This window comes from Hippopotamus amphibius, chromosome 17 (genome assembly GCF_030028045.1).
Source record: "Hippopotamus amphibius kiboko isolate mHipAmp2 chromosome 17, mHipAmp2.hap2, whole genome shotgun sequence".
NCBI classification, from domain to species: domain Eukaryota; kingdom Metazoa; phylum Chordata; class Mammalia; order Artiodactyla; family Hippopotamidae; genus Hippopotamus; species Hippopotamus amphibius.
The window spans coordinates 51,471,212-51,497,675 of NC_080202.1; the positions used below are offsets into that span (position 1 = coordinate 51,471,212).

Below are 26,464 nucleotides of genomic sequence, written 5' to 3' on the forward strand. Positions count from 1 at the left end.
CCATTTAAAATCCTGATGCCAGGCTGAGGGTAAGGGCAGTGCTGGATATCAGTGTAGTCAACGTGATGCTTTGTGCATCCAGCAGTCTTATAAAAAACCACAGTACAAACTCTACTTTAATTTCCAGTCATTCAAAACATGTTCTAGACTAACAAAGATTCCCACTAGTTGTAGAAATAAGCCCATGAGCCCTCCCTCGTCTGAATCACAAGCCACCACACCCACGGCACTGGGTGCAGATGGTTGGGTGGGCCCTCTGGCAGTGTCACAGCAAACAGTCAGCAGCACTGAGCAAAAGTAGGTGCTCAGAGAGAAGTGGTTACACCTCTGAAGTGGGACTACTCTTGAGATTACCCCAAACTTGCCCAAATAACATTCACGCGAAACCAAAACAGGCTCTCCAACAGACACCTCACTCAGGCTGAACTCGTAAGCAAAGCCGTGGGGTAGGGCCTGGCCTCCCTCCTTCCTCTCCCCAGTTCATAGCAATTCCTTTTGCCGAAGCAGAATAGCAACAGCCTCCAAATATTTTTGATTGTACACTTCTAGGTGAAAAATTAAGCAGGAGTCAAAGTATGAATAATGTATCATCAAGAAATGAAAAAGGTAAGGGACAGAATCGGAGAAATATTCACAATACATATAGCTCACAGATGACTTGCATTCAGGATATACAAAGAATTCTTAAAATTCAATAATAACACAAACAACTCATTAAAAATGATCAAAGAGACCTTCACTAAAGAAGCAAAGAAATGGCTAACAAGCACATGAAAATATGCTCAACATCATTAGTCATCAGTGAAATGCAAGTCAAAACCACAATAAGATACCACTGCACATCCACAGAATGGCTAATATATATTTAAAAAAAAAACAAAAAAACTGACAAAACCAAGCGCTGGGCAAGGTTCCACAGCAACTAGAGTTCTCCCACACTGTTGGCGGGAATATAAAAGGTTGGGACTGCTTTGGGAAAGTCTGTGGGCTTCTCAGTAAAGTCACTCCACTCTTAGGCATTTGACAAAGAGAAATGAGAGCATCTGTCCACACAGACTCCTTCATGAATGTTCACAGCAGTAAAATGCATAACAATCCAACCTGGAAACACCCCCGGTGTCTAGCAACAGGTGAATGGATCAACCAATGATGTTAAGTCCATACAAGAAAATACTTCTCAAATACCACTCAACAATCACAAAGCAAAAACTGTCCAAATAAGCAACATGGATGAATCTCAAAAACATGTTAATCAAAAAAGCCAAACTGCAGAGTATACACTGCATGATTCAATTCTGAAGAAATCCTAGAAAAGATATAACTAGTCTACAGTGATGAAAAGCAGATCAGTGACTGCCTAAGGCTTTCAGTTCGGTGAAGAAGGGCAAAAGGGCAGGAGAGAAATTCTGGGAGGCAGAAATGTTCTTTCTATTATCTTAACTGGGGTTTTGGTTACACAGAAATATGCATCCGTCACAACTCTTTGAAAGGTACCCTTAAAATAACTTTGTTTTCTCCTATGCAAAGGATACCTCAAAAACTGTTTTTTTAAAAGAAAAGATTAGGACTTCCCTGGTGGCACAGTGGTTAAGTATCTGCCTGCCAATGCAGGGGACATGGGTTCAATCCCTGGTCCGGGAAGATCCCACATGCCGCGGAGCAACTAAGCCCATGCACCACAACTACTGAGCCTGCGTTCCTAGAGCCCGAGCTCTGCAACAAGAGAAAACACCGCAATGAGATGCCTACGCGCTGCAACGAAGAGTAGCCCCCACATGCTGCAAATAGAGAAAGCCCGCTTGTAGCAACAAAGACAAAATGCAGCAGCCCCCACCAAAAAAAAAAAAAGATTAATCTGGCAACAATATATTCACATACGTATAAATTATATCACTGTATTACATAAAAATAGCAACCAAACAGGATGAGGAAAACAGAAGTATATTTTCTTCCAATATTCTAAAAGATAATCTTGATCTCTTTCTGGGGTACACCCACACACACTTTGGAGACTTATGTACTACAGAAAACATCACTTTTGTTCTACCTGTGAGGTTCCAAACACAAGGAATATAATGTCTAGGACTGTGGGATTTTTTTTGTTATACTGAGATATAACCTGGTATAAGTTTAAGGTGTACAATGTAATGATAAATGCATATAGTGCAGAATGATTAGCACAGTAAGATTAGTTAACATCCATCAAATCATATAGTTACAATTTGTGTGTGTGTGTGTGTGTGTGTGTGTGTGTGTGTGTGTGTGTGTAGAACTTTTAAGATTTACTGTCTCAGCAACTTTCAAATTTACAATACAGTATCATTACCTACAGGCACGATGTTGCATATTATATTCCCAGGACCTGGAAATTTGCAATTTTGAATTCCCGCCTTTCACCCACTTCCTCCAACCTAGGATTATGTTTTTAAAATCATTGATAAGGCTGCCAATTACACAGCAGTGAGACATGATTGTATCAAGTTCCTTATTAAATGAAGAGTTTCTATATATGTTCAACATTGGAGTAAGGCATTCCATTCTTAGGGCACTTTATAAAAAGATAATTTCCACTTTATGTGTAGGAAAACAAAAGCAAAACCCCGTAAGGTGTGCTTTCTGAATCGGCAGTTCTGATGCAGTGTCACCCTCCACAGAGGTACTGCTGACAGTGAATACCTGCAGGTGTGCTTAGACTTCTCACTTACCAGGTAAGCTACACACCAGAGGTGTGCATCTGCTCAATCTGGAGGAAAGTCTTCTCAAAATACTATGCTGAATGGCCAAAATGCACACGAGAAGATCATTGTCATTAGTCATCAGAGAAATGCAAATTAAAACCACAATACAATACCACAACATACCCATTAGAAAATCTAAAATGAAAGAGAAAATGCCAACATTGACAAAGCTGTGAAGACACCTGAACTCTATCTTATACAGTGTCGAAGAGATGTAAACATAGAAAGCGTTTTCCAAAGCGGTTTGTACCTATGAAAGTGAACATATGTACATCCTGTGACCCACTGGAGCCTATCCGACAGAAACATGCACATGCTTGTCAAAACACAGCTACCAGAATTTCAATCAAGTTTTCAACTAAAAAAGTCTTTCAACTTAAAAAAAAAACCCAACTATAAAAGACTCATAGCAGCATTATCCATTATAATAGCCCCAAATAAAACTACCTAAATGTCTATCTATGGCAGAATATCAAATTGCAGTATATTCACATTATTAAATATTTTACAGCAATGAGAATGAATGATCCACAGCCAAGTGTACAAAAATATGGGCTAATCTCAAAAACATTTTATTCAGTGAAAAGCCAACACCACTCTCTTGAATTCCCTTCTGTGTAAGTCCATGTATATGAAGCCAAAAGCAAACAAACACTCCAGAGTTTAGAGCTCAGGATAGTGGTTCTGTGGCTGGGCGGTATACATGACGGGCTCCTGGGTGCTGACAATGCAGTGTTTCTTAACTGGGGACAGGTTACATGGTGGGTTCTCATTAAGCTTTATACTTAGGATCTATATTGAGCTTTTCTATATGTAGATTATACTAAAAACAAAAATAAAAACGAATTGCGGAGGGTCACAAGACTAGAGACCAACTAAGAAAGTACTCCAGAAGGGTATTTCCAGGTGAAAAATCACCTAGTCAAGAACTATGCAGAAGGAAGGGTAAGGGACAGACCTGAGAAATGTTCAAGTGGGATGAAGGGGTCAGATAAATAACTCTACGAATTTAGAGAGGCAGAGCAGACTGCGAAGAGTGCAAGCCCTGGTCCTAGATGGATATCAGCTCACAGAAGGAATGGAGGACACTTAAGCAGAGAGAAACAACAGGACTGCAGACTTAGGGCTGGAGGACAGCCACCCCATCAGCATCTTACTCTTCATATCCCACCACAATGACTCGCCCTCAAGGCTTCCACTTTATACAGGCCCACAACCCCTTGTTCACAAATTCCAAAAGGCAAACAGCTCCAAAAAACCTGATCTGAAATGATTTGCAGCCAATTCTGATCTGAACTGAGAAGGAGCTAATTACAGCCTTTAGTTATCCCACTTAGAAAATTCCAGTGTTTTGCAACAGAATTTCTAATGTGTTGGATTACAGGGTGCTGGGAATGTAAAACAGTATACAGTATACACACTGTACTACTTTTCTAAAATCCAAACTACTCTGATTCTGAAACACCTCTGGCTCCTTGGGTTCTGGGTGAGATCTGTGTACGCCTGCTGGGCTAGCCATGGTACCATCTCCTTAAGAATTTCTCCAGAAATATTTGGTTTGTTGAAGGGGAAATCAGATGACTTAAAAAAAAAAAAAATCCATTAAGCTACTGTCCAGAGTAGCTTATCAATTAGTATTGTTGTCACTGTCATGAATGCACATGGCATAAAATTTAAAAGCCACTAAACAATAGAAACAGCAAGACTCCCTCTCACCACTCTAGATTCTAGTGACAGCTCTCAAAGTAGACCCCAGAACTAGTCAAACAAGTAAACAAGCAAAGAGAAGCCCGCCTCAAGAGGCAAAGGCCCTGGGTTCTAAGCAGACCAGCGGTGTCTGCCTCTCCGCTCACTGCCACTTCTTCAACTCCCCACTACGGCGCCTCCCCACACCCTACAGTAGCTCACAGAGCCCCTTAAAAGAAGTATTCATCTGTGTGCAAAAAAGCTCGTTTCACCTATTGCCTTGTTGGTAACTAGAATCCCACTTGTGAATCATGTTTGACCCTCAATAATTTGATTAGCCTCTATCATAAATGACCAAATTGCAATGTGGTTTTCTTTTTTAAAAAGACATTTCATCAGAAAATTTTAGCACAGGCTACAACATGGCTGAATCTTGAGGATATTATGCTAAATGAAATAAGTCAGACACAAAAGAACAAATACTGTATGATTCTACCTGAAGTCCCTGGAGGAGTCAAATTCATAGAGACAGAGAGTTAGACTGGTGGTGGCTGGGCCACGGGAGGGGAGGATGGGGAATCAGTGTCTAACGGGCACAGTTTCAGTTTTACCAGAAGAAAAGTGTTCTGGAGGTGGTGGTGTTGCACAGCAATGTGAATATGCTTAATGTCACTGAATTGTATACCCTAAAGATGGTTCAGCTAGGACATTTCATGTTACATGTATTTTACCACAATTAAAAAAAAGAAAATTAAGAGCACTTACAATTGTGTCAGAACTTAGTAAGCACTCAATAAATCTTAATTATTGTTTGTTTGTTTTTTATTAAAAGACATTTCACCAAAAGAATTTGAAGACAAGCCTGACTGGGAGAAAATATTTGCAAAAGACATATCTGATAAAGGACTATTATCTAAAATACACAAAGAGGACTTCCTAGGTGGCGCAGTGGTGAAGGGTCTGCCTGCCAACGCAGGGGACGTGGGTTCGAGCCCTGCCCTGGGAGGATTCCACATGCCACAGAGCAACTGAGCCCATGCGCTACAACTATTGAGCCTGTGCTCTAGAGCCCATGAGCCACAGCTACTAAGCCCATGTGCCACAACTACTGAAGCCCACGTGCCTAGGGCCTGTGCTCCACAACAAGAGAAGCCACTACAATGAGGAGCCTGCACGCCACAATGAAGAGTAGCCCCTGCTCTCAGCAACTAGAGAAAGCCCGTGTGCAGCAACAAAGACCCAACGCAGCCAATAAATAAATAAAATAAATAAAATAAAATAAAATACACAAAGAACTCTTAAAACTGGACTAGAAAACAAATAACCCGATTTAAAAATGAGCAAAAGTTCTGAACAGACAACTCACCAATGAAGATATACACATGGCAAATAAGTATATGAAAAGATGTTCCACATCATGTCATGAGGAAAATGCAAATTAAAACAATAATGAGATACAACCACACAGAATGACAAAAATCCAGAACACTGATAACACCAAATGCAGAGAAGGATATGGAACAATAGGGACTCTTGTTCATTGCTGGTGGGAATGCAAAATGGTTCAGCCATTTGTCAGTTTCCTATAAAGCTAAACATACTCTTACCATGTGATTCAGCACATAAATAAACTGTGGTACATCCACACAATCCAATATTATCAAGCACTAAGAAGAAAGGAGCTATCAAGTCTTGAAAAGAGTGAAAGAACCTTAAATGCATATTATTAAATGAAGGAAGCCAATCAAAAAGGCTACATATTTGTGTGATTCCAACTCTATGACATCCCAGAAAAGGTAAAACTATGGAGACAGTAAAAAGATCAGTGGTTGCCAAGGGTGGGGTTGGAAGAGGGAGGGATAAATAGGTGGAGTACAGAGGATTTTTAGGGCAGTGAAACCACTCTGTATGGTACCATAATATGGTGGGTACATGTAAATATATATTTGTCTAAACCTATAGAATGTTCAACACCAAGACTGAACTGTATTGCAAACTATGGACTTTGGGTAATTATGAACTGTCGATATGGGTTCACCGACTGTACAAATATCCCACTTTGTTGGGGATACTGATAGTAGGGGAGGCTGTGTGTGTGGAGGCAGGGGGTGTATGGGAAATTTCTGGACCTTCTGATCAACTGTGCTGTGAACCTAAAGCTGCTCTAAAAAAGATTAACCCCCCCCCCACCAAAAAACAAAAAGACATCTCAAAATATTATTCTGATAGCATGTCCAGTTTTTAGTTAGTATTTCCAATAGCTGAGGGGGGAAACAGATTTAGAAAATACCAAGCCCCCCACATGGGAAATGACCTCTGATTTATGGCCCCTCTGGAGACAAGCCAAAAAGTCCTGCTACAGTCAGACTACAGGTGCCCACAGGCGGAAGGGGCACACGGGCACATCCACACGGGCAACATTATGCCTTCTAATCAGCTCAGGAAGTTGAACCAATTCGGTACCTCCTTCCCAGGTAAATAACCTAAACAGTAGCCAAAGGCAGGCAGTTTTAAAAGAAACACAGAAAAACAAACAACACACAACACAGCAAGCAGCTCCTGCACACTGGCTGACCAACCCCTGACCAATGCACCTCTGGCCGCACTCTGACACCCCCCCACCAGGCTCCTTCTCTATGCCTCAGCCTTCCCGCCTCCTGAGCTCACAGGAGCTTTAAGACACAATGTAGTTTAAATAGTAAGTTAAGCATAATAAAACCATTTTTCAGAAGTTTACCAAAAGTTTTGCTTTGAGTGTCATATCTGGTTGTCATGCAAGTTGTCAATTTTTAATATACAGATTTAATAAAAGTTTAAATCATTAGACATATAGAATCTAAAACTACTTTTTTTGAAATTCCAACTCCATAAAATTGCTTACCTCAGGAGTACTTTTTTGACGATTTCTCCGCACATGCCCTCCTCCCTCCCTCTGTGAGAGAGGCTGGCGGGATGTACACCTTCACCTAGAGGAGGGGCCTGTCAGTGAAGCCAGAGACCAATGCACTCCAGTGTGGACCCACTGCCCCAGAAGGTCGCATGTCAGTCCTCCAAGGGGGCCGCTGCACTTCAGCCACACAGTATTTTTTTTTGGATCTTTATTGGAGTATAATAGCTTTACACTGTTGTGCCAGTTTCTGATGTAAAACAAAGCAAATCAGTTGTATTTATATATATACTCCACATCCCCTGCCTCTTGAGCCTCCTTCCCGAGCATCTCTCCCACCCTCCCTATCCCACCCCTCTAGGTCATCAGCAATCATCGAGTTGATCTCCCAGTGTTAGGCAACTGCTTTCCACTAGCTAGCTATTTTACATTTGGTAGTATATAAATGTCAACAATACTCTTTCACTTTGTTTCAGCTTCTCCTTCCCCACCTTCCCATGTCCTCAAGTCTGTTCTCTACCTCAGCATCTTTATTCTTCCTCTGCCACTGAGTTCATCAATACCACATAGTATTAACAAATGAAAAGGCTTCCCACTCAGCAAGCCCAGGTGCCAAGTGCCAGGAAAGCCATTCACTGCTCACCTATTTATATGTGTGCCCTCTGCTGTCACTCTTGACAAACTACTTTAAAAAGAACTCAGGGACTTCCCTGGTGGCGCAGTGATAAAGAATCTGCCTGCCAATGCAGGGGACACGGGTTCGAGCCCTTCCCTGGGAGGATTCCACATGCCACAGAGCAACTAAGCCTGTGCGCCCCAACTATTGAGCCTGTGCTCTAGAGCCCGTGAGCCACAACTACTGAGCCCATGTGCTGCAACTATTGAAGCCCACATGCCCCGGGCCCGTGCTCCACAACAAGAGAAGCCAATACAATGAGGAGCCTGCACACCACAATGAAGAGCAGCCCCCGCTAGCAGCAACTAGAGAAAGCCCATGTGGAGCAACGAAGACCCAACGCAGCCCATAAATAAAGAAAATAAATAAATAAATTTATATATAAAAAAAGAACTCAGAAAATGAGTATATTCAATGAAACCTATGACGTTTTCCCTCTAAACCTCTTCCTGATATGACAAATGACAAATAAATGGTACTCCAAAACTGTTAATTATTTTACTGAACTACTGTTGTCTTTTCTTCACGTCTATATATAAGCAAAAAAAAATTTTAAGGTTTGACTCTTTGTAGTTCATCTCAATGTAACTAAATTCAAAATTTAACATTTAAATTTACATCCAATTAATAAGCTGTTCAAGCTGTAGATTCTAATTTAAAATACGAGTAATTTCAAATAAACCAAATTTAAATACAGATATTTGATCTAAAAGTCAGTCAGCTTTACATTTGTAAAAGCTTCACTACTCTTCCATTTCTCCCTCCCACCCTCATATCAAGTTTTCTACTTCAAAAAGAAGTCCCATCACCACCCAGTTTAAAAAAAAAATCCCAAAGTATTTTCTATCTCACCAGAAAACAAAGCAGAAAAGGAAAGACAAGAAGATTCTCAAGGACTCATCATCATTGCCTGGGCTGGGCGGTCTGTAAGCCCCTCCTCGGTGTGGTAGGGGGACAAGTCCTTCACTGGGTTGCCCATGGCTGAGCCTGGCCGGAGGAGGTAGCTTAAGTTTGGTGGGGCTTTTACTCCATATAAAAAGAGGAAAACACTTTGCTCTTTTATTTTATACCACAACACGATACACAGAGGAGCCCCCAGCAGCAGTCCAGAGGGCAGCTTGCCACCACTCATATATCACAGACAATAAAAGGACCATAAGAGAATTCTGGGAGAATGAAGAGAACTGCTAGCATGGTAGAATCGAGGTGATCTTTCCTTTTGCAAAATGAACTCAATGGTGCTATGTGTCTTCTGATACTTTTAATAAAAAGAAAGAACATTTAAAAAAGGAAATGTGCATTTGACACAGGAACAGCAACTTTAAGAATCTACTAATTCAAAATTCAACTTTTTTACTACTATCATATATTATATCGGTATTGCTTATAATAGCAAAAAATGGTTAATCTAAATGTTGAACAATAGGGGGATGGTAAGGTAATTCACAGCACGTCCAACAGAAGGAAGCTCATCCAGCACGTTTTAAAAGAGTTAACACCATGAAAAGAAGTAATTGAGTGAAAAGAGGAGACAAAAATTCTATCTATAAAGGGGGTCCCTACTATTTAAAAACAAATTTAAACCTATTCACAGAATAATGCACAAATGTTCTGTACTAACAGTGGCTACCTACGGATGGTGAGATTACAGGTAATTTTTCCTAGCCATTTTCATTGTTTCAAATGTTCTATCACAAGCATTACGTTATATTATTTTAAAATTTATAATATTTCAAAATAAACTTAATTTCATCATTTAAACTCTAGCCCATAGCCCCACTTATCAGTTGGCTGGAGGTCAGCCCTCAAACACATACCCAGAGCCTGATGCACAAAGAACCTTCTGCAGAAACTGCTAAGTTTTACATGCTTCTTCCTGGAGAGTGCTTTGTAACCTCAGGTGCCTACCAGAAGCTGCTGGAGAGGTTTTCCAAAGTGTACACACACACACACACACACACACACAGACACACACACACAGACACACACACACACACCCCTCCCGTTGCCCTCTCCCCCTGTCTCTGAAGGGGCAAGGAGGCCCAAGCACCATTTTTCAAAAGACCTCCAAGTGACTGATGGTAATGCCTACCCCTGGTAAAGAGTCAACGATTGGAACAAACAAACCTGGACATTTGGCACCACCTCACAGACCATCCCAGTGAGGGGCCCAGCTAACCAGGGCTCCCACTTCACCCACAGAGCAGGGCTTACTCATGTTCTAAGAACCAAGTAGAGCCAACACGTCACCAAAATGACAGTAATGAGGCCAGTGAGGGGTGCGAGGCAGACACACACTGCACCTTCTGCTCTTCCCGGAGGGAGGGAGCGAAAGGGGGAGAGGGCAGCGCACAAGGGCTGAGAACCCTGAACCTGGGCAGGGCACTCTGACCATAGGCCCCACAAGTCTGAGCAACCAGCTCAGCCTCCAAGTGCACAGCCCACCTGCTCCTCATTGTGTCTACCACCCCGAATGCTATGCTTTTGGCTGGTATCAAAATTGGGAAGGTCGAAGAACCTGTGCCTTAATATAAATCCTGGGGATTTACCACTGCCTCAAATTCAATGTGTCCAAAACGAAATTCAACCATTCCCAATCAGTTAGGGCAGTTCTAAGGTGTAGGTCTGCTCTAGAACTTCCCCACCCAAGCAGCATGTGCTGCCCTCTGACAGGACCCGGTGCCACTCCTCACCTACATGGTCCTGTAGAGGTGCTGATCTCAGCACCTTGTCCACTGAAGCCTGTGGCCCACGCAGAACCAATCAGTGTGCTTCCATCTCTTCTCATGTTTTGAAACAGTTTAGCTCCTGGGAGCACCAGCCTAGGTCCTTCCCCTCCCTCCAGCCAGTAGGAAATTCATGTGCTTGGGAAAGTGGGAAGAGACTAAGGACATCACCATCAAGAAAGACCACAGGTGACGGAGTGGGATCCCTGAAAAGCACCTGGGACCACCTCAGTCCATCCTCCTCAATAGTGAAGCTTCTGCTTCATCCAGGTTGAATTTCAGCACTGAACAGGTCAAAGGAGGCCCGGGACAAGAAATACACAGAACAAAGGAAGGACAGTGAAAACCATAGGACAAAACCAGAAAAAAACACCAGACTAGAACATTAATGCCAGAAGGAAAAACATAAACGACACATATGCAAGCCACAAGGTCTGTGTTATCCTCTTGGACAAGGCTTAGCATCTGCTCTGCCTCCCATGTGCTCAGACTAGCCAATGGCAGCTACAAGAACCATTAACAATGCCCATACTCCCCTCACTCCTGCAAGCTGCACCACACAGCATACATGCTCCCTCCCTCCTTGCAAGAGCATCTACAGCTGCCTGCTTACCCACACGCCCTTGCAGTCAGGTGGAGCCATGAATTCCAATGCTAACCAAGATGATGCACAGAAAGTGCCTGGGACTCCAGGAAGTGCTCACCCTGCTATCTGGAATACAGAGGTAATGCTGGAATGCTGGCCATCAAAAACTGTAAAGGCCAGAACCACAGTAACTTCATATTTTTTAAATGAGAGAAATACACTTCCGTGGGCACAAAACCCCTCATCCACAATTCTGAAGTCACCAAAGTCTGGTTTTTGTTGTTATTCATATGGCCACAAAGCCTGATCTGAAAGTGGGAACGTGCATGTTTCTCTGCAGAAACAAGATATGTCTGAGCAGTAGCGCAGCCCAGTCTCTGCAGGAGATCCCAGGAGCTGAGTTATACATAAGTACTGGGTCACCCTTCTACAATCGCAAAACGTTCGGAACTCCAAAATATCTCTGCCCACAGATCTGTGTAAGGATCTTATTTAAGGCCCTGTTAGCTGTGTCTAGTCATGAGCAGCAAAACCCAGGTCTGGCTCCGCATCCATCTCCAGCCCCGCTCTTCTCCACCCCCACCATGCGGTCATGATAACCCTTCTGCTCTGAACACCAGAGCTCCTTGGCTGATGAAGGACAAACTTCTGGGCAGGCAGGGTACTCCCCAGCCTCAGGCCCCCTGACCATCAGTCCATATATGCAACTCTCTAGACTGTGCCTTACTCCAACTCCCTCCAGCCTCCCTGTCCCCACACGGCCCCTCCCACCAAGGCAGGGCCACATCTTCTTGACCCTTGCATCACAGCCCAGCCCTCAACTGCTGGGCCCTCGAAAAGCCAAAGAGTTTTCTCGTGGATTCTTGTTTACTGTGAGGGAGAGGTCTGAGATCAGGGAAAGATTTGAGATCAGAGAGAGACAACATGTACTGTCGTTTAAAGTACTAATAACCTCTCTAAACAGGAGGTGCCCTGCGGCCCTGCCCCTGCCTTGCTCTCTATCAGAAGCCTCCTGGGCCCACCCTAACCAGAGGAAGGGCAGATACCCAGACATCTAAAAAATACACAGTTACTACAGGCTAGGAGAAGAGTGCCCTTGAACTGTCCAAAATACAGATGCCAACAACAGACTGGATGGTCTGGGGCATAATCAGGAAAAGTAATCCCTCTTTTCTTTCAAAAATGAAAAGGGAAAGCTGTCTTTGCCTATGTCCACAGATACGAACTTTAACACAAAACTTTCACACAAAGCCCAACAAATAAACTATTTTTGATGAATCGGATTTTCCTTGCTAGCAATCACAAAGTCAGAACTAAAGAATAAAATTCCCATCAGACTGCCCTATGAAGGCAACTCAAACAGAACACAAATTTCAACACGTGGGGCCATGCGACATTTATACCAATAATGGACTCCATGAAACTTCCTATTTTTCCTTTCAAGCAGGAGGGCAATCCTCACATCTCTGAGAATTCGAGATTATTTTTAATATACTCACTCCTAAGAGCTGACAAGCGGTGACATGATCTACTGATAGGCACAGCTGCCACAATCTGTGGACACAGCCTATTCTAGGAACAAGACACACACAGCATTTCAAAGCAAGACTAAATGTCCTTCCATGTCAAAAGTGTACTACAAAGTAAGTAAATATCCACCTATATCATCACAGCTCTTTAGCCTATTTACGACATACACAGGCCACTTCACAATCACAAGGCAGGTCTGGAAGCCACAGGAAGGGCAGTTCGCTTGCTGCAGAAGAGGAATAACTAACATGCCTGAAGAACACATTACTCTAAATCTGAGTGGTCAACTTTTAGATGCAGCAGCTTCTTATTAAACAGAAACATATACTCATTACAGTATTTTTTAAAAAAGGAAAAGAGAAATGTCAACCCATGATGCCCATTTGGAGATAAGCATTCTTACCACCTTGATAGTGTTTCAAATGCAGATATGCATCAAGTATGCCACACACATACCCCTACATTTCTAACCGATGGAAGATGTGGTATATGTACACAATGCAATGTTACTCAGCCACGAAGAAGAATGAAATCTGGCCATTTGCAGGAACATGGATAGACCTAGAGATTATCATACTAAGTGAAGTAAGTCAGACAGAGAAAGACAAATATCATACGATATCACTTATGTGTGGAATCTAAAAAGTGATACAAACAAACATTCACAAAACAGAAACAGACTCACAGACTCAGACATAGAGAACAAACTTATGGTTACCAAAGGAGAAAAGGATCGGGGAGGGATAAATTAGGAGCTTGGGATTAACAGATACACACTACTATATATGAATAACAAGGTCCTACTGCATAGCACAGGGAATTATATTCAGTATTATATAATAACCTATAATGAAAAATAATCTGAAAAAGTGTACACACACACACACACACACATATATCTGTATCTTAATCACTTTGCTATACACCAGAAACGCAGCACTGTAAACCAACTATACTTCAATTTTTCTTAAAGAGCAAAAATAAATAAATTAAATAAACATCTCATTGGTTTAAAAAAAAAAAAAAAAGCCAAGTTTAGATTGACCTGTAGTTTCCCGTCTTCTAACCGATGACTTTTTCTTGGCCTTGAGTAAAGCTTAGTGGTTTAAAAAACTGGCAAGAAAACTGGATGTGGGCTCAAATCCAAGCTATGCAACTTTGGGTTAATACCTCCAAGCCTCAACTTGGAATAGGGATAAGAATCAACTCAACAGATCTCACAGAGCAAATGAGAGGAGGAGCTGCAGGTTGGTGCCCCACAGCCTCCATTCCACCCTCAGCACCATCTATATGGAAGAACTTCACCCGTTCCCACTGGCCTACACATGGCAACATTTGAAGATATTTGTAATAACTTAAATGCAATATTATTTCTTACTTTATGCTAAAGCAAAACATCCTGCAGATATTAAGAAACATTAACAAAATCACTACTATGGTCTTAATTTTTTCTAAGGGATTTTAAAGAAAATAAATCAACTTCACACTGCGTTAAGACTACTGAAGAATTTCATATCTTTTGATTCAAAGTACAGACCCTAACAAATTACTAAAAATAGCCAAGACAGACTTATTGAGAATGACTAAGAATCTGACTTTCATGTCATTTTGGACTCAAGGTAATTTAGAAATTTTTTCACATTCTATTTCACTTTTAAAAAAATGGGACAGGGACTTCCCTGGTGGCCCAGTGGTTAAGAATCCACCTTTCAATGCAGGGGACGCAGGTTTGATCCCTGGTCAGGGAACTAAGATCCCACATGCTACAGGGCAACTAAGCCCATGTGCTACAACTACTGAGCCCACACACCACAACTAGAGAGATAAGCCCATGCGCCGCAACAAAGGGCCCACGTGCCACAACGAAGATCCCGGGTGCCACAACTAAGACCCAACACAGCCAAAAATAAAAATAAATATTCTGGGACTTCCCTGATGGTGCAGTGGTTAAGAATCTGCCTGCCAATGCAGGGGACGTGAGTTTGAGTCCTGGTCGGGGAAGATCCCACATGCCACAGAGCAACTAAGCCCATGTGCCATAACTACTGAGCCTGCGCTCTAGAGCCTGTAAGCCACAACTACCGAGCCTACATGTCACAGCGACTGAAGCCCATGTGCCTAGAGTCAATGCTCCACAACAAGAGAAGCCACCACAATGAGAAGCCTGCACACCACAACTAAGAGTAGCCCCTGCTCTCTGCAACTAGAGAAAGCCTACACGCAGCAACAACACCCAATGCAGCCAATAAATAAATAAATAAATAAATAAATAAATAATCCAAGGAAAACAACTAGACTATTTCATACTCAGTGAAAAATGAGAATTGAAAGAATTAAAAATTTCACTGGAAAGAACTAATCAATTGGAGTGACACTAGCAAAATTGCTCAGTAGGAAGCTTCAAGCTCTCATCCCCCACCACACACACACACACACACACACACACACACACACACACACACACACACAGAAAAACAAGCAGAAACTGTCAGAACCAATTTGTAAAAACCCTGCAAAGCAGTCAGAAGTCTATAACCACCAAGTGCTGAATTGAGAAAGTGGTACTGAAAGGTAGGGAAGTTTTAGAATTTGCTGTCCCTGTCCATCCCCTCTGTAGGGCAGCAGCAGACTTGGTCTTAAAGCATAAATGATCTTAAAGAGCAAGCAGCCTAGGTTGCCAATGTGGGAGTTTCCTTGGTTCTAGGGCGCAGAGCATATCTTATTCCCAATTTATTGCATATGTCTGTTCCAACCCGTTTGGGGGCTACCTGAAGGACTGACACAAGCACCCCTCTGTGTTTTGCCTACCTCTGAACTCAGGCTGAAAAAGTTTGAAAACACTGCAAGTCAAATTTGCCCCAGAGCCTATGGCAAAAGATTACAGTCCAAATACACAATACACTGCCTGATGCAAAAGCTGGGGAGAGTTTTTCTGGGTAGTTAGGACATTCAAAAGTAACAGTGCAGGGGGGAATTGGTTGTAAATATTTTGCATATTGTCTAATTAAACACAACCGTGGGGGGGGCGGGGGCGGTACAGGGAGTAACAGTGCATACTGGGAAATTCAGAAAGCCACACACATGCCCAGGGTAAGATGCATGCTCATACAAGACCTGAGAAGACCTTGGGCTTTCACCTTGGGCTGATCCCGAAGCACAATGCAAGCCTGGTCAAAAGTTGAAGGGTGGCCTAGGCACAGATACAATTTTCAAAGACTGGGAGATGGGAGAGTTCCTGGTGTTCAAGGAAATCTCTGTCAAAACACCAGCTAAGGGACTTCCCTGGTGGTCCAGTGGTTAAGACTCCACATTGCCACTGAAGGGGTCGTGGGTTTAATCCCTGGTTGGGGAACTAGGATCCCGCATGCTACATGGCATGGCCCAAAAAAACAAAAAACAAACAAACAAACAACAACAACAAAAACCCACCAGCTGAACACAAACCATGAAACAGGACTTCAGGGATCACTCTGTCAAGGAATACAGTCTTTAAACTAATAGTTTCAGAAAATCACTAGGCAGAAAGGACTCCTGTAGCCTTCAACAAATGAAAAACAGCAAACCCTAGGGAAGGAGGAGAATCTGATTTCCAGAACTATTACATTGTAACAGTCAAATGTCCAGTTTCCAATAAGAAAGAAATTACTAGGCATACAAAGAAACAGTAAAGCATGACTCAATGGAACAAAATTAATTAACAGAAACTATCTCTGAAGGTGAGAGACGGGACTTGCTAGATAAAGACTTTAAAACAACTGTGTTAAGTATGTTCAAATAACTAAAGGAAAACACAAAGAACTAAAGGAAATCAGGAAAATGATGTATGAACAAAAAAGGAATATCAATAAAGAATATAAAGTATAAGAAGGACCGAAACAAATCCTGGAGCTAAAAAGTACAGTAACAAAACATTGACTACAGGGATCAAACAGCATATTTGAGCAGGCAGAATGAATCAGCAAACTTAAAGACAGAACCACTGAAATTATCAAGTCTGAAGAGCAGAAAGAAAAAAGAAGACAACACAGCCCTAAGGACTCATGTGACATCAACAAGCAGACCAACATACCTATTTTGGGAGTCCCAAAGGAAAAGGGAAAGAGTCAAAGAATATTTGAAAAAAATCATTGCAGAGAATGGCCCAAATTTGATGAAAAGACATGAACCTACAAATCCAAGATGCTCAACAAACTCCAAACAGGATAAACTCAGAGGTTCAACACTGAGCCATTAAAATTAAACCATCAAAAGATAAAGAGAAAATTGTGAAAGCAGGGAGAAAAGTAACATGTTACATACAAGCACTCTCAATAAGGTTAACAAGCTGATTTCTTATCAGAAACCATGGAGGCCAGAAGACAGTGGGATGACACTTAAAGTCTTTAAAAAACAAACAAACAAACAAACAAACAAAAAACCAAACCTGTCAACCAAGAATTATATCCTGCAAAACTATCTTTCAAAAAACAAGGGAGAAATTAAGACAATCCTCAGTAAATAAAAGTTGAAGGAGTCTGCTAACATGAGACCTGCCCTACAAGAAAGGCTACAGGGTGTCCTTCAGGTTGAAATGAAAGACCAGTAAACAGTCACTCAAAGTCATATGAAGAAAAAGAGATTTCCAGTGAAGATAAACATATGAGAAAATATAAAAGTTAGTATTGTGACTTTGGTTTATAACTCCATTTTCCTACAGGATTCAAAAAACAAAGGCATAAAAATAATCATAAATCCGGGAGTTCCCTGGCAGTCCAGGTTAGGATTGGCACTTTCACTGCTGTGGCCACGGGTTCAATCCCTGGTCGGGGAACTAAGATCCCACAAGCCACAGGAAAAAATAACAAAAACAAAAAACCATGGTATTTGGTACACATGTATAAAGATGTAATTTGTCACAAAAACATAAAAGGGAGGAAGAAGGAACTGTATAGGAGCAGAGTTCTTATGTTTTTGAAGTTGATATCAATTCAAAATAGATTGTTTTAAATTTAGGATGTTAGGGACTTCCCTGGTGGTGCAGTGGTTAAAAATCTGCCTGCCAGTGAAGGGGACAAGGGTTCAAGCTCCGGTCTGGGAAGATCCCACATGCCATGGAGCAACTAAGCCTGATGCCACAACTACTGAGCCTGTGCTCTAGAGCCCGAGAGCCACAACTATTGAACCCATGTGCCACAACTACTGAAGCCCACATGCCTAAAGCCCGTGCTCTGCAACAAGAGAAGCCACCACAATAAGAAGCCCCTGTTCTCTGCAACTAGAAAAAGCCCATGCACAGCAATGAAGACTCAACACAGCCAATAAATAAAAATAAATGTATTTTTTAAAAAAGAAAAAAGCCAGTCATTTAACAAATAAAAGTGGTCAAATATCACCATCCCCAAAATACTAAAATCATTTAAAAAATTATTTATAGAGAATTCCCTAGTGGTCCAGTGGTTAAGACTCCCTGCTCCCAATGCAGGGGGCACAGGTTCCAACCGTGGTTAGGGAACTAGATCCCACATGCCGCAACTAAGAGCCCACATGCTGCAACTAAAAAGATCCCGCATCCTGCAATGAAGATCCTGCGTGCCTCATCTAAGACCTGGCGCAGCCAAATGAATGAATGAATGAATGAATATTTTAAAAAATTATTTATGAAAGCAAAGCTCTTCCCATTAGAGATACACAGGGAAAAATTTACCCCTAAACATTGAATGCCTGGTTATTAGGAACCCACAGATGTTATAAAGAACTAGGTATTTTTCAAAACTGTGACTAACAGATAAATTTGCATCAACAAGAAAATGAACACTCTGAAAAACAACTTTAAAGAGAGAACAAAGTAAAAGATCAATGGAAAATAAAGTATAACTTTCACAGGTGGGGCAGAAGTGGGGGTTAGAGTTGAACCACCTCATTAAAACCAGGACGTGCTCTGGATTGGTCAATCCCAGAAGGATCTCCCCAGACCTCTGCAAAAGTCCTCAGCCAGAAGAACCACTAGGAGCCTGGCCCTCCTCCAGCCCAAGGTCATAGGAGCCAGGATCTGTGCACCTGCTCTGTGGGAGAAGTGAAGACATATTTGCAGGGACGTAGGCAAGACTAGACCCACGTTGTCTAGCGTGGAGCAACACTGAAGAAAAGAAAACTTCATGGTCTGACTCACTCCTGGAACAGATCTATAGTGGTTACCATGCAGCATGACAAGTTATATGACCAATGCATATCATCAAGGACATTATTATTCAACTACAGAAAATTCTTCTCACATTATCCAGGCTTCCCCTGACCCCCTCCATGTATCAACCAACTTTAACTTAAAACATATAAAAAACTGTATTGTATTACACATAATACAAATAAAAAAAGGCCACTTAGGATGGTCATCAATAAAAATAAGAAATCAAGTGCAGGGAATTGTAGAATCAAAGAGTGAATTTAACTTTATAACTGGTTCTAAACTGTTTCCTCTGGTGCAATATCTACCAGATACAAACCTCAAAGCCTACAAACAAATCCACCAACAGACATTTGAGTCCTATCATGTTCCTGGCACTACTCAAGGTCACTGAAGGTCATAGGCCACAGTCCCAGTAAGTGTACAACCTGATGATGAACAAGCCCAGCGCACAGAAAACTTGAGCGCCAAGGTATAGGATATGAGCAGTGTTTAAAACACGTGTGGGCAAGTCCAGAGGGAGACTAGGCAAAGTGGGAACACAAGACTCAAGGAGGAACTGAGATGGACAGTTTATATTTAAACCACACCTTTCCCCACACAGTTCAAACAGCTGTAAGACTGATACTCATAATCCTAACATCCTCCAAAAGTTAAGAAATGGCAAAAACATAAAGACCAGAAAACACAACAGTAAGTCTCTAATCTACTTGTTTAGGGTTTTCTGTATCCCATCTCTTCAAGAGTCAAAAGATGAGTTTCACACTGCTGATTACTGGTGAGTACCATGAGAAAACGGCATCCTCACAGCAGTCTTTCATAGTGTGGTTGTAGTGACACTAATTCACATTCCCTCACACCATCAGTTCATTTTTCAAGAGAACCAAGACCACAAAAAACTGGAACAACTCCACTAGGACAACTCAATGTTTTTCTCATTAACCATAAATGCTTGTAAAGTAACTTAATCAACCTAACTAAAGCCACTGGATATGCCTGAGCATACACATTCCAAAGGGGAGAACATCAGGTTACTCCTTAAAGTACTATGACCAACCTTCTCACAACCCAGGTGAGAGTTAGGATTGCCTCCTGTGAGTGTCCTTCCAAAGCTGCAAAGGGAGTGATTCTACGCCAGACCTCTCCACCTCTGGCTTCATTTCAGAAAGGCACCTGCCACTGAATTGGAAACAAATGCTTTGGCTTCTGCACAGCACAGGAAACTATAAGCAAGACGAAAAGACAACCCTCAGAGTGGGAGAAAATATTTGCAAACGAATCAACAGACAAAGGATTAATCTCCAAAATATAGAAACAGTTCACCCAGCTCAATATCAAAAAAACAAACAACCCAATTAAAAAATGGGCAGAAGACCTAAACAGGCATTTCTCCAAAGAAGACATATGGATGGCCAAGAGGCACAGGAAAAGCTGCTCAACATCACTAATTATTAGAGAAATGCAAATCAAAACTACAATGAGGTATCACCTCACACCAGTCAGAATGGGCATCATCAGAAAATCTACAAATAGTAAATGCTGGAGAGGGTGTGGAGAAAAGGGAACGCTCTTGCACTGCTGGTGGGAATGTAAATTGATACAGCCACTATGGAGAACAGTATGGAGGTTCCCTGAAAAACTAAAAATAGAGTTACCATATGACCCAGCAATCCCACTGCTGGGCATATACCCAGAGAACACCGTAATTCAAAAAGACACATGAACTCCAATGTTCATTGCAACACTATTTACAATAGCCAGGACATGGAAGCAACCTAAATATCCATCAACAGATGAATGGATAAAAAAAATGTGGTACAAATATACAACGGAATATTACTCAGCTGTAAAAAGCAATGAAACTGGGACATTTGTAGAGACATGGATGGACCTGGAGACTGTCATACAGAGTGAAGTGACTCAGAAAGAGAAAAACAAATACCATATATTAACACATATATGTGGAATATAGAAAAATGGTACAAATCAACCGGTTTGCAAGGCGGAAATAGAGACACAGATGTAGAGAACATATGGACACCAAGTGGGGAAAGTGGGGAGGGTTGGGGGGGAATGAATTGGGAGATTGGGATACCAAATTGTACACTCTAAATATACGCAGTTTATTGTATGTTAACTGTATCTCAATAAAAGCTCTTAAAAAAAAGAAAAAAAAAAAAGAAACAAATGCTTTGGGACTTCCCTGGTGGTACAGTGGTTAAGAATCCACCTGCCTGAAATAGAGACCCAGATGCAGAGAACAAACATATGGACACCAAGTGGGGAAAGCAGGGGGTGTTGGGGTGGGATGAACTGGGAGATTGGGATTGCCATACATACATTACTAATAAAAAAATATCAAATCGTACGCTTTAAATATATGCAGTTTATTGAATGTCAGAAAAAAAAAAAGTCAACACACACACACACACACACACACACACAAAAGATGTCAGTATAATGACCTGATGAAGACATTTAGAGTCAGGAAGCCCTGAATGGGATTCCTGCCCAGACCATTTGCTCCAAGTGTGAACTTGGGCAGCACCCCCCCCCCCCAAAAAAAAAGAATCCACCTGCCAATGCAGGGGACACTGGTTCGATTCTCTGGCCCAGGAAGATCCCACATGCCGCGGAGCAACTAAGCCTATGCACTCTAAGCCCAAGAGTGACAGCTACTGAGCCCGTGTGCCGCAACTACTGAAGCCTGCACACCTAGAGCCCGTGCTCCACAGCAAGAGAAGCCAACCGTGATGAGAAGCCTGCGCACCACAACGAAGAGTAGCCCCCACTCGCCACAACCAGAGAAAGCTGATGCACAGCAACGAAGACCCAACGCAGCCAATAAAAAAAAAGAGAAAGAAACAAATGCTTTGGTACCTTAAAGGTTTTAAACAGGTACCATTTGTAAGTTACTAAAATTCACTGTCTATAGGGCTAAGAATAACATCCCAATGGTAGTGACTGTTAAGATCACTGTGCCCCAGGGGTCTCCGTCATCCTACCACTTATGCTCGGGGCAGGATCATTCCCTGTTGTGGGGGGACTGTCCTGTACATCACAGGACTTTTAGCAGCATCCCTAGCCCCAGCCCCAGTTGCACCCCCTCCCAGTTGTATCAATGTAACTCTCCAGAGGTTGCCAAATATCCCGGGGAGGGGAAGGGTACCCCAGTGAGAACCCACTGTTGTACTCTGATACCCTTCACTGGATAAGATACAGAAGCATTCTACAAATAACAAACTGCAGCAAAAGCCAAATAATGTCTAAAATTCCTATGGAATTCTCAGCACCAAACATATACTCCAGAAACTGAGGCACGTTAGGAAACGCAGTTTCCCATAAGGTGCTTTCTAATCTCCCCAAAGCCATTTCCTGGAATGACGGCAGTAAAGCTTTGTCACGGTGCTCAGGCTGCTTCAAATCACAGAAATGGCAATGTGTGCCTTCAGTGTGCCCTGATGCACCGTGTTTCATTAGCAAATTCAAAAAATCCTCATTAAAATCTGGGACCGGAAGTCTGGGAGCTGACTTACCGTATTACCGTTATTTAAGATATTATAAACTACTCCAAAACCCAAACATAAAGAAAACATGAGCTACACAAAAATGTTAAACAGATAAGAATACTATCCAAAATGCTAATTGCTTTGGTTAAAAGCTTTCTTATTTTAGAAACCCTCTTTTTTTCATCAAAGAAAACAAAAACAAAAAAACCTTTCTCCTCAGCAAAGCAAGAATCGTTGAATTTTCACAATGGAAAAACTTGCTCTGTTACCATAACAGCCTCATCTTCTGGAATATTTCCACCAATTATGCATGAAGCTATGCTGTGCTTCTGCAACTGTGGATCTAGATGGGATCTGCTGATGAATAGGCGACCATAAGTGAGGGAGCCACATCAGACCAGTATCCTGTCACTAAATGATCAACATTTGAGAATATTCAATTATAGTAATATCCTAAATCAGTAGTCAACAGGCACAAGTATATTATTTTTTTTAAAGTAGACCATTTTTAAAGTCTTTACTGAATTTGTTACAGTATTGCTTATTTTATGTTGTTTTTTTGGCAGTGAGGCATGTGGGACCTTAGCTCCCCAACAAGGGACTGAACCCACACCCCCTGCATTGGAAGGCAAAGTTTTAACCACTGGACCACGGGCAATTCCCTGCATGTGTACATTATATATGTACCAAGTGATGATGGATCTGCGCCATTACCAGGGGGTACAAACATATAGGACCTGGTCCCCATCTTGGTGGACCAGTAGGGGAGAAAGTCAAGCAAGAAGACAAGTTACAGCACAAAGTGATGAGGAGGGAGTATTTTGCCTCACCCAGTTTGACTGCGGAAAGTGCTGCTGACAGGCCAGTCCCAAGAATGGGCTATATGACCTACCACTCCCTAGGAGGGCAGTCCATAGCACCTCTGAATGCCTGAAAAGCACACGGCTGACATTCAAGGCCTGCAGGGGAGCCCAGCTTCAGGTCCTCACTGCCTCTAAGGAAGAGACCTTGGCCCAAGTTTCAAAAGTAAACGTGGCTCATTACACTTCAATAAAAAGGCAGTTTTAAAAAGAAAAACAGTATATTGTAAATTGCAAAGTTCTTCAACTGGACAGAGAAGCCATCCTTCATTTACAAAATGAAAGTTTGGCCAATGGCATTAATGAACAAGAATCCTTCAAATCAGACCACAAACAGGACATGACTTTTAACCAGTTCCCTTTCCTGACTTTGCCCCCAAGGCAGAGGCACTTTTCCTTTCCCCTTGAAACAGGGAAGGTCTGTGGTGAAGCTGACATATTGGAGCAGAGTTGTCTTTTCCTGGAGGGAAAAAGATAAATTCTCCTGGCGGAAGAAATTTCAAACTTTGCTCACTACGCCCAGACGCCCCTGATCAATTTAATGCACACACGTGTGCATGAATGTGGAGCTACGAGCAAGCTGGAAAGTGCTGGTGCCTTGAGAACATTTTCACCCCAATGTCACATTTTCTGTCACATTAGATCTCCAAAGGCTCCCCACACCAGGACACTGTGATAGACAAGATACAAGCAGCCCCTGATGTCTAGCAAGGGCAAGGGCACAGGCACGCTGCTAACTGTGCCACACAATGTCAGTTATTATCCCTGTTGAAAATGAGGGAACTAAAACTCCAATAGTTTAAGTGGCAGGGCTGGAATCTGACTCCAGTCTGTCTAGCCCCAGAGCCCATCCTTGCCTTCTCCTGATACAGTTAGTTGGCACACAAATGACCACTACAGGTGACAGGTCCCATCATGTAGGCTTGTTTCTCAAAATGTGTTCGAAATTCAAATTATTTAAAATCCAAACCATCTTAAACTACTCCTTGAGTAAACATTAAAATGAACAAACTGAGTTTTACCACTAGAAGAACTATTAAATGCTAGGTAAAGTACAAATAAGCTGGTTATTGGGTTATTTTTAACTTAGTAAAGTAACTGTTTATGCTAAAGTAGCTGCACTGTGTTTCTAATGTCTACAAATAAGTGATAATAAAAATGTATCTCAATTTGCCAAATGAATACATATTGTAGCTTTTAAAAAATACACAGTTGTCATTAAAAGCAATTAATTTGTATACTGAGCACTTTCCAAAGTGCAAAGCACCTCTACCCCTCTGCTATGGATCTGTCACTACATGTCGCCTACTTCTGGGTCCTGGATTCCAGCCATCCTGGACCCCAGCTCTTAGCTCTGCCTACAAGCTGGGCAGAGTCTCAGGTCATAAAATGAAGGTGTTTCAGCCAACCCTGCAGCCCTGGAACAAGAAAACATGCCAGACCTCACTAGTGGCTCTGCTTAGGTCCTCAAAGAAGACACCCTCATTTTGGTGGGAATGCAAACTAGTGCAGCCACTATGAAGAACAGTACAGAGTTTCCTTAAAAAAACTGAAAATAGAGCTACCATACAATCCAGCAATCCCACTTTTGGGCATATATCTGGAGAAAACCATAATTTGAAAAGATACATGCACGCCAATGTTCACTGCAGCATTATTCACAATAATCAGGACATGGAAGCAACCTAAATGTCCATCAACAGATAAAGAAGATGTGGTACATACATATGATGGAATATTACTCAGCCATAAAAAAGAACAAAATAATGCCATATGCAGCAACACGGACAGACCCAGAGATTCTCATACTGAGTAAAGTAAGTCAGACAGAGAAAGAAAAATCATATGATATTGCTTATATGTGGAATCTAAAAAAAGGCTACAAATGAACATCTACAAAAACGAAACAGCTACAAATGTAGAAAATAAACTTATGGTTGGGGGCAGGGTAAGAGTAGGGGAGGGATAAATTGGAAAAATGGGATTGACACATATACACTACTATATATATAATAGATAACTAATAAGGACCTACTGTATAGCACAGGGAACTCTTACTTAGTACTCTGTAATGGCCTATATGGGAAAAGAATCTGAAGAAGAGTGGATGTATGTATTTGTATAACAGATTCACTTTGCTGTACACCTGAAACTAACACAATATTGTAAATCAATTATACCCCAATTAAAAAAAAAGAAAAGACATCCTCATTTTATCATCTACTGGGAACTCTATCCTCCACATCTCAACTGTGTCCATTCTTTGGGCCTCAGCTACATCTCTCAGTGGTTTCCCCACCAACTTCACCCTGGTGATCCACATGGTTTCCACTCATCCTAACCCTAATCTCACCTCTGCCCCCCCTTACAATATCTACCCCCTCCCCACAAACACTTCTTACACCCCCACTCTCTTCTCTCTCTCTTCACCCAGGGGTCCCACACCCCATCTCCTTCCTCATCCTCCAAAACATCCTAATCACCAAGCCCATGGCTTCCCATCAGGGTGACACTGCAGGTCACTGTCCTTTTCCCGAGGTTCTCCTCTCTTGGCACTCCCCTTCTTATTTCCCACTTCCTGGTACTAGTATTCTCTAGGAACCTTCGTTCTGCCCAATCCCTATTATCTAAGCAAGACCGAGTCACTGTGAGATCCTTCAGTTCTTTTCTTGGAGTCTTCACCTGCAAAGTTCCAGAAGCCACTGTCTGCTCAGCTTTCTCCTGTCCTCACCTTAGAGGATGCTATCTATGATTTAATGAGAAAGTCTTCAAGTGTGACATTACCAAACTTCACTTGCAAGTTAAAACATGCCACATAAGAAAGAGAAAGTGTTGCTGTATCACCAACTGATAGACAACTAATTTAGCATAGGAACAGGGTCACTTTTCTGCATGTTAAATATCTTTGAGCAATAGTAAATTCAACTTGCTCTATTAATGTTTGGCTATTAGATATTTAGAATCTCACTGATCAAAAAATACATCAAATTCATTTGACATTTCAAAGTATAAACAACTGTTAAAGAGTTGCTTATTTTTACTTATAAATTATACTTAGTTTGCTACCATGGTCACAAGAGCAACAACAGCAAACTAGACATTCCTG

At 41.8% G+C, this 26,464-nt stretch overlaps 1 protein-coding gene across 2 annotated transcripts in view; it reads right to left on the reverse strand.

The window, feature by feature from the left end:
- The window catches only part of FOXK2 (forkhead box K2), a 72,249-nt gene that overhangs the window by 42,903 nt on the left and 2,882 nt on the right, over positions 1-26,464 (reverse strand). Inside the window, exon 1 of one of the 2 annotated variants that reach the window (XM_057715599.1) lies at positions 7,306-7,451. The exons of the other annotated variant lie outside the window; for it this stretch is intronic. Coding sequence (XP_057571582.1) covers positions 7,306-7,340 — 35 coding nt within the window. The 5' untranslated portion in view covers positions 7,341-7,451. Of the gene's footprint in view, positions 1-7,305; positions 7,452-26,464 lie in introns of those variants that run through there. 2 annotated transcript variants of the gene reach the window in all.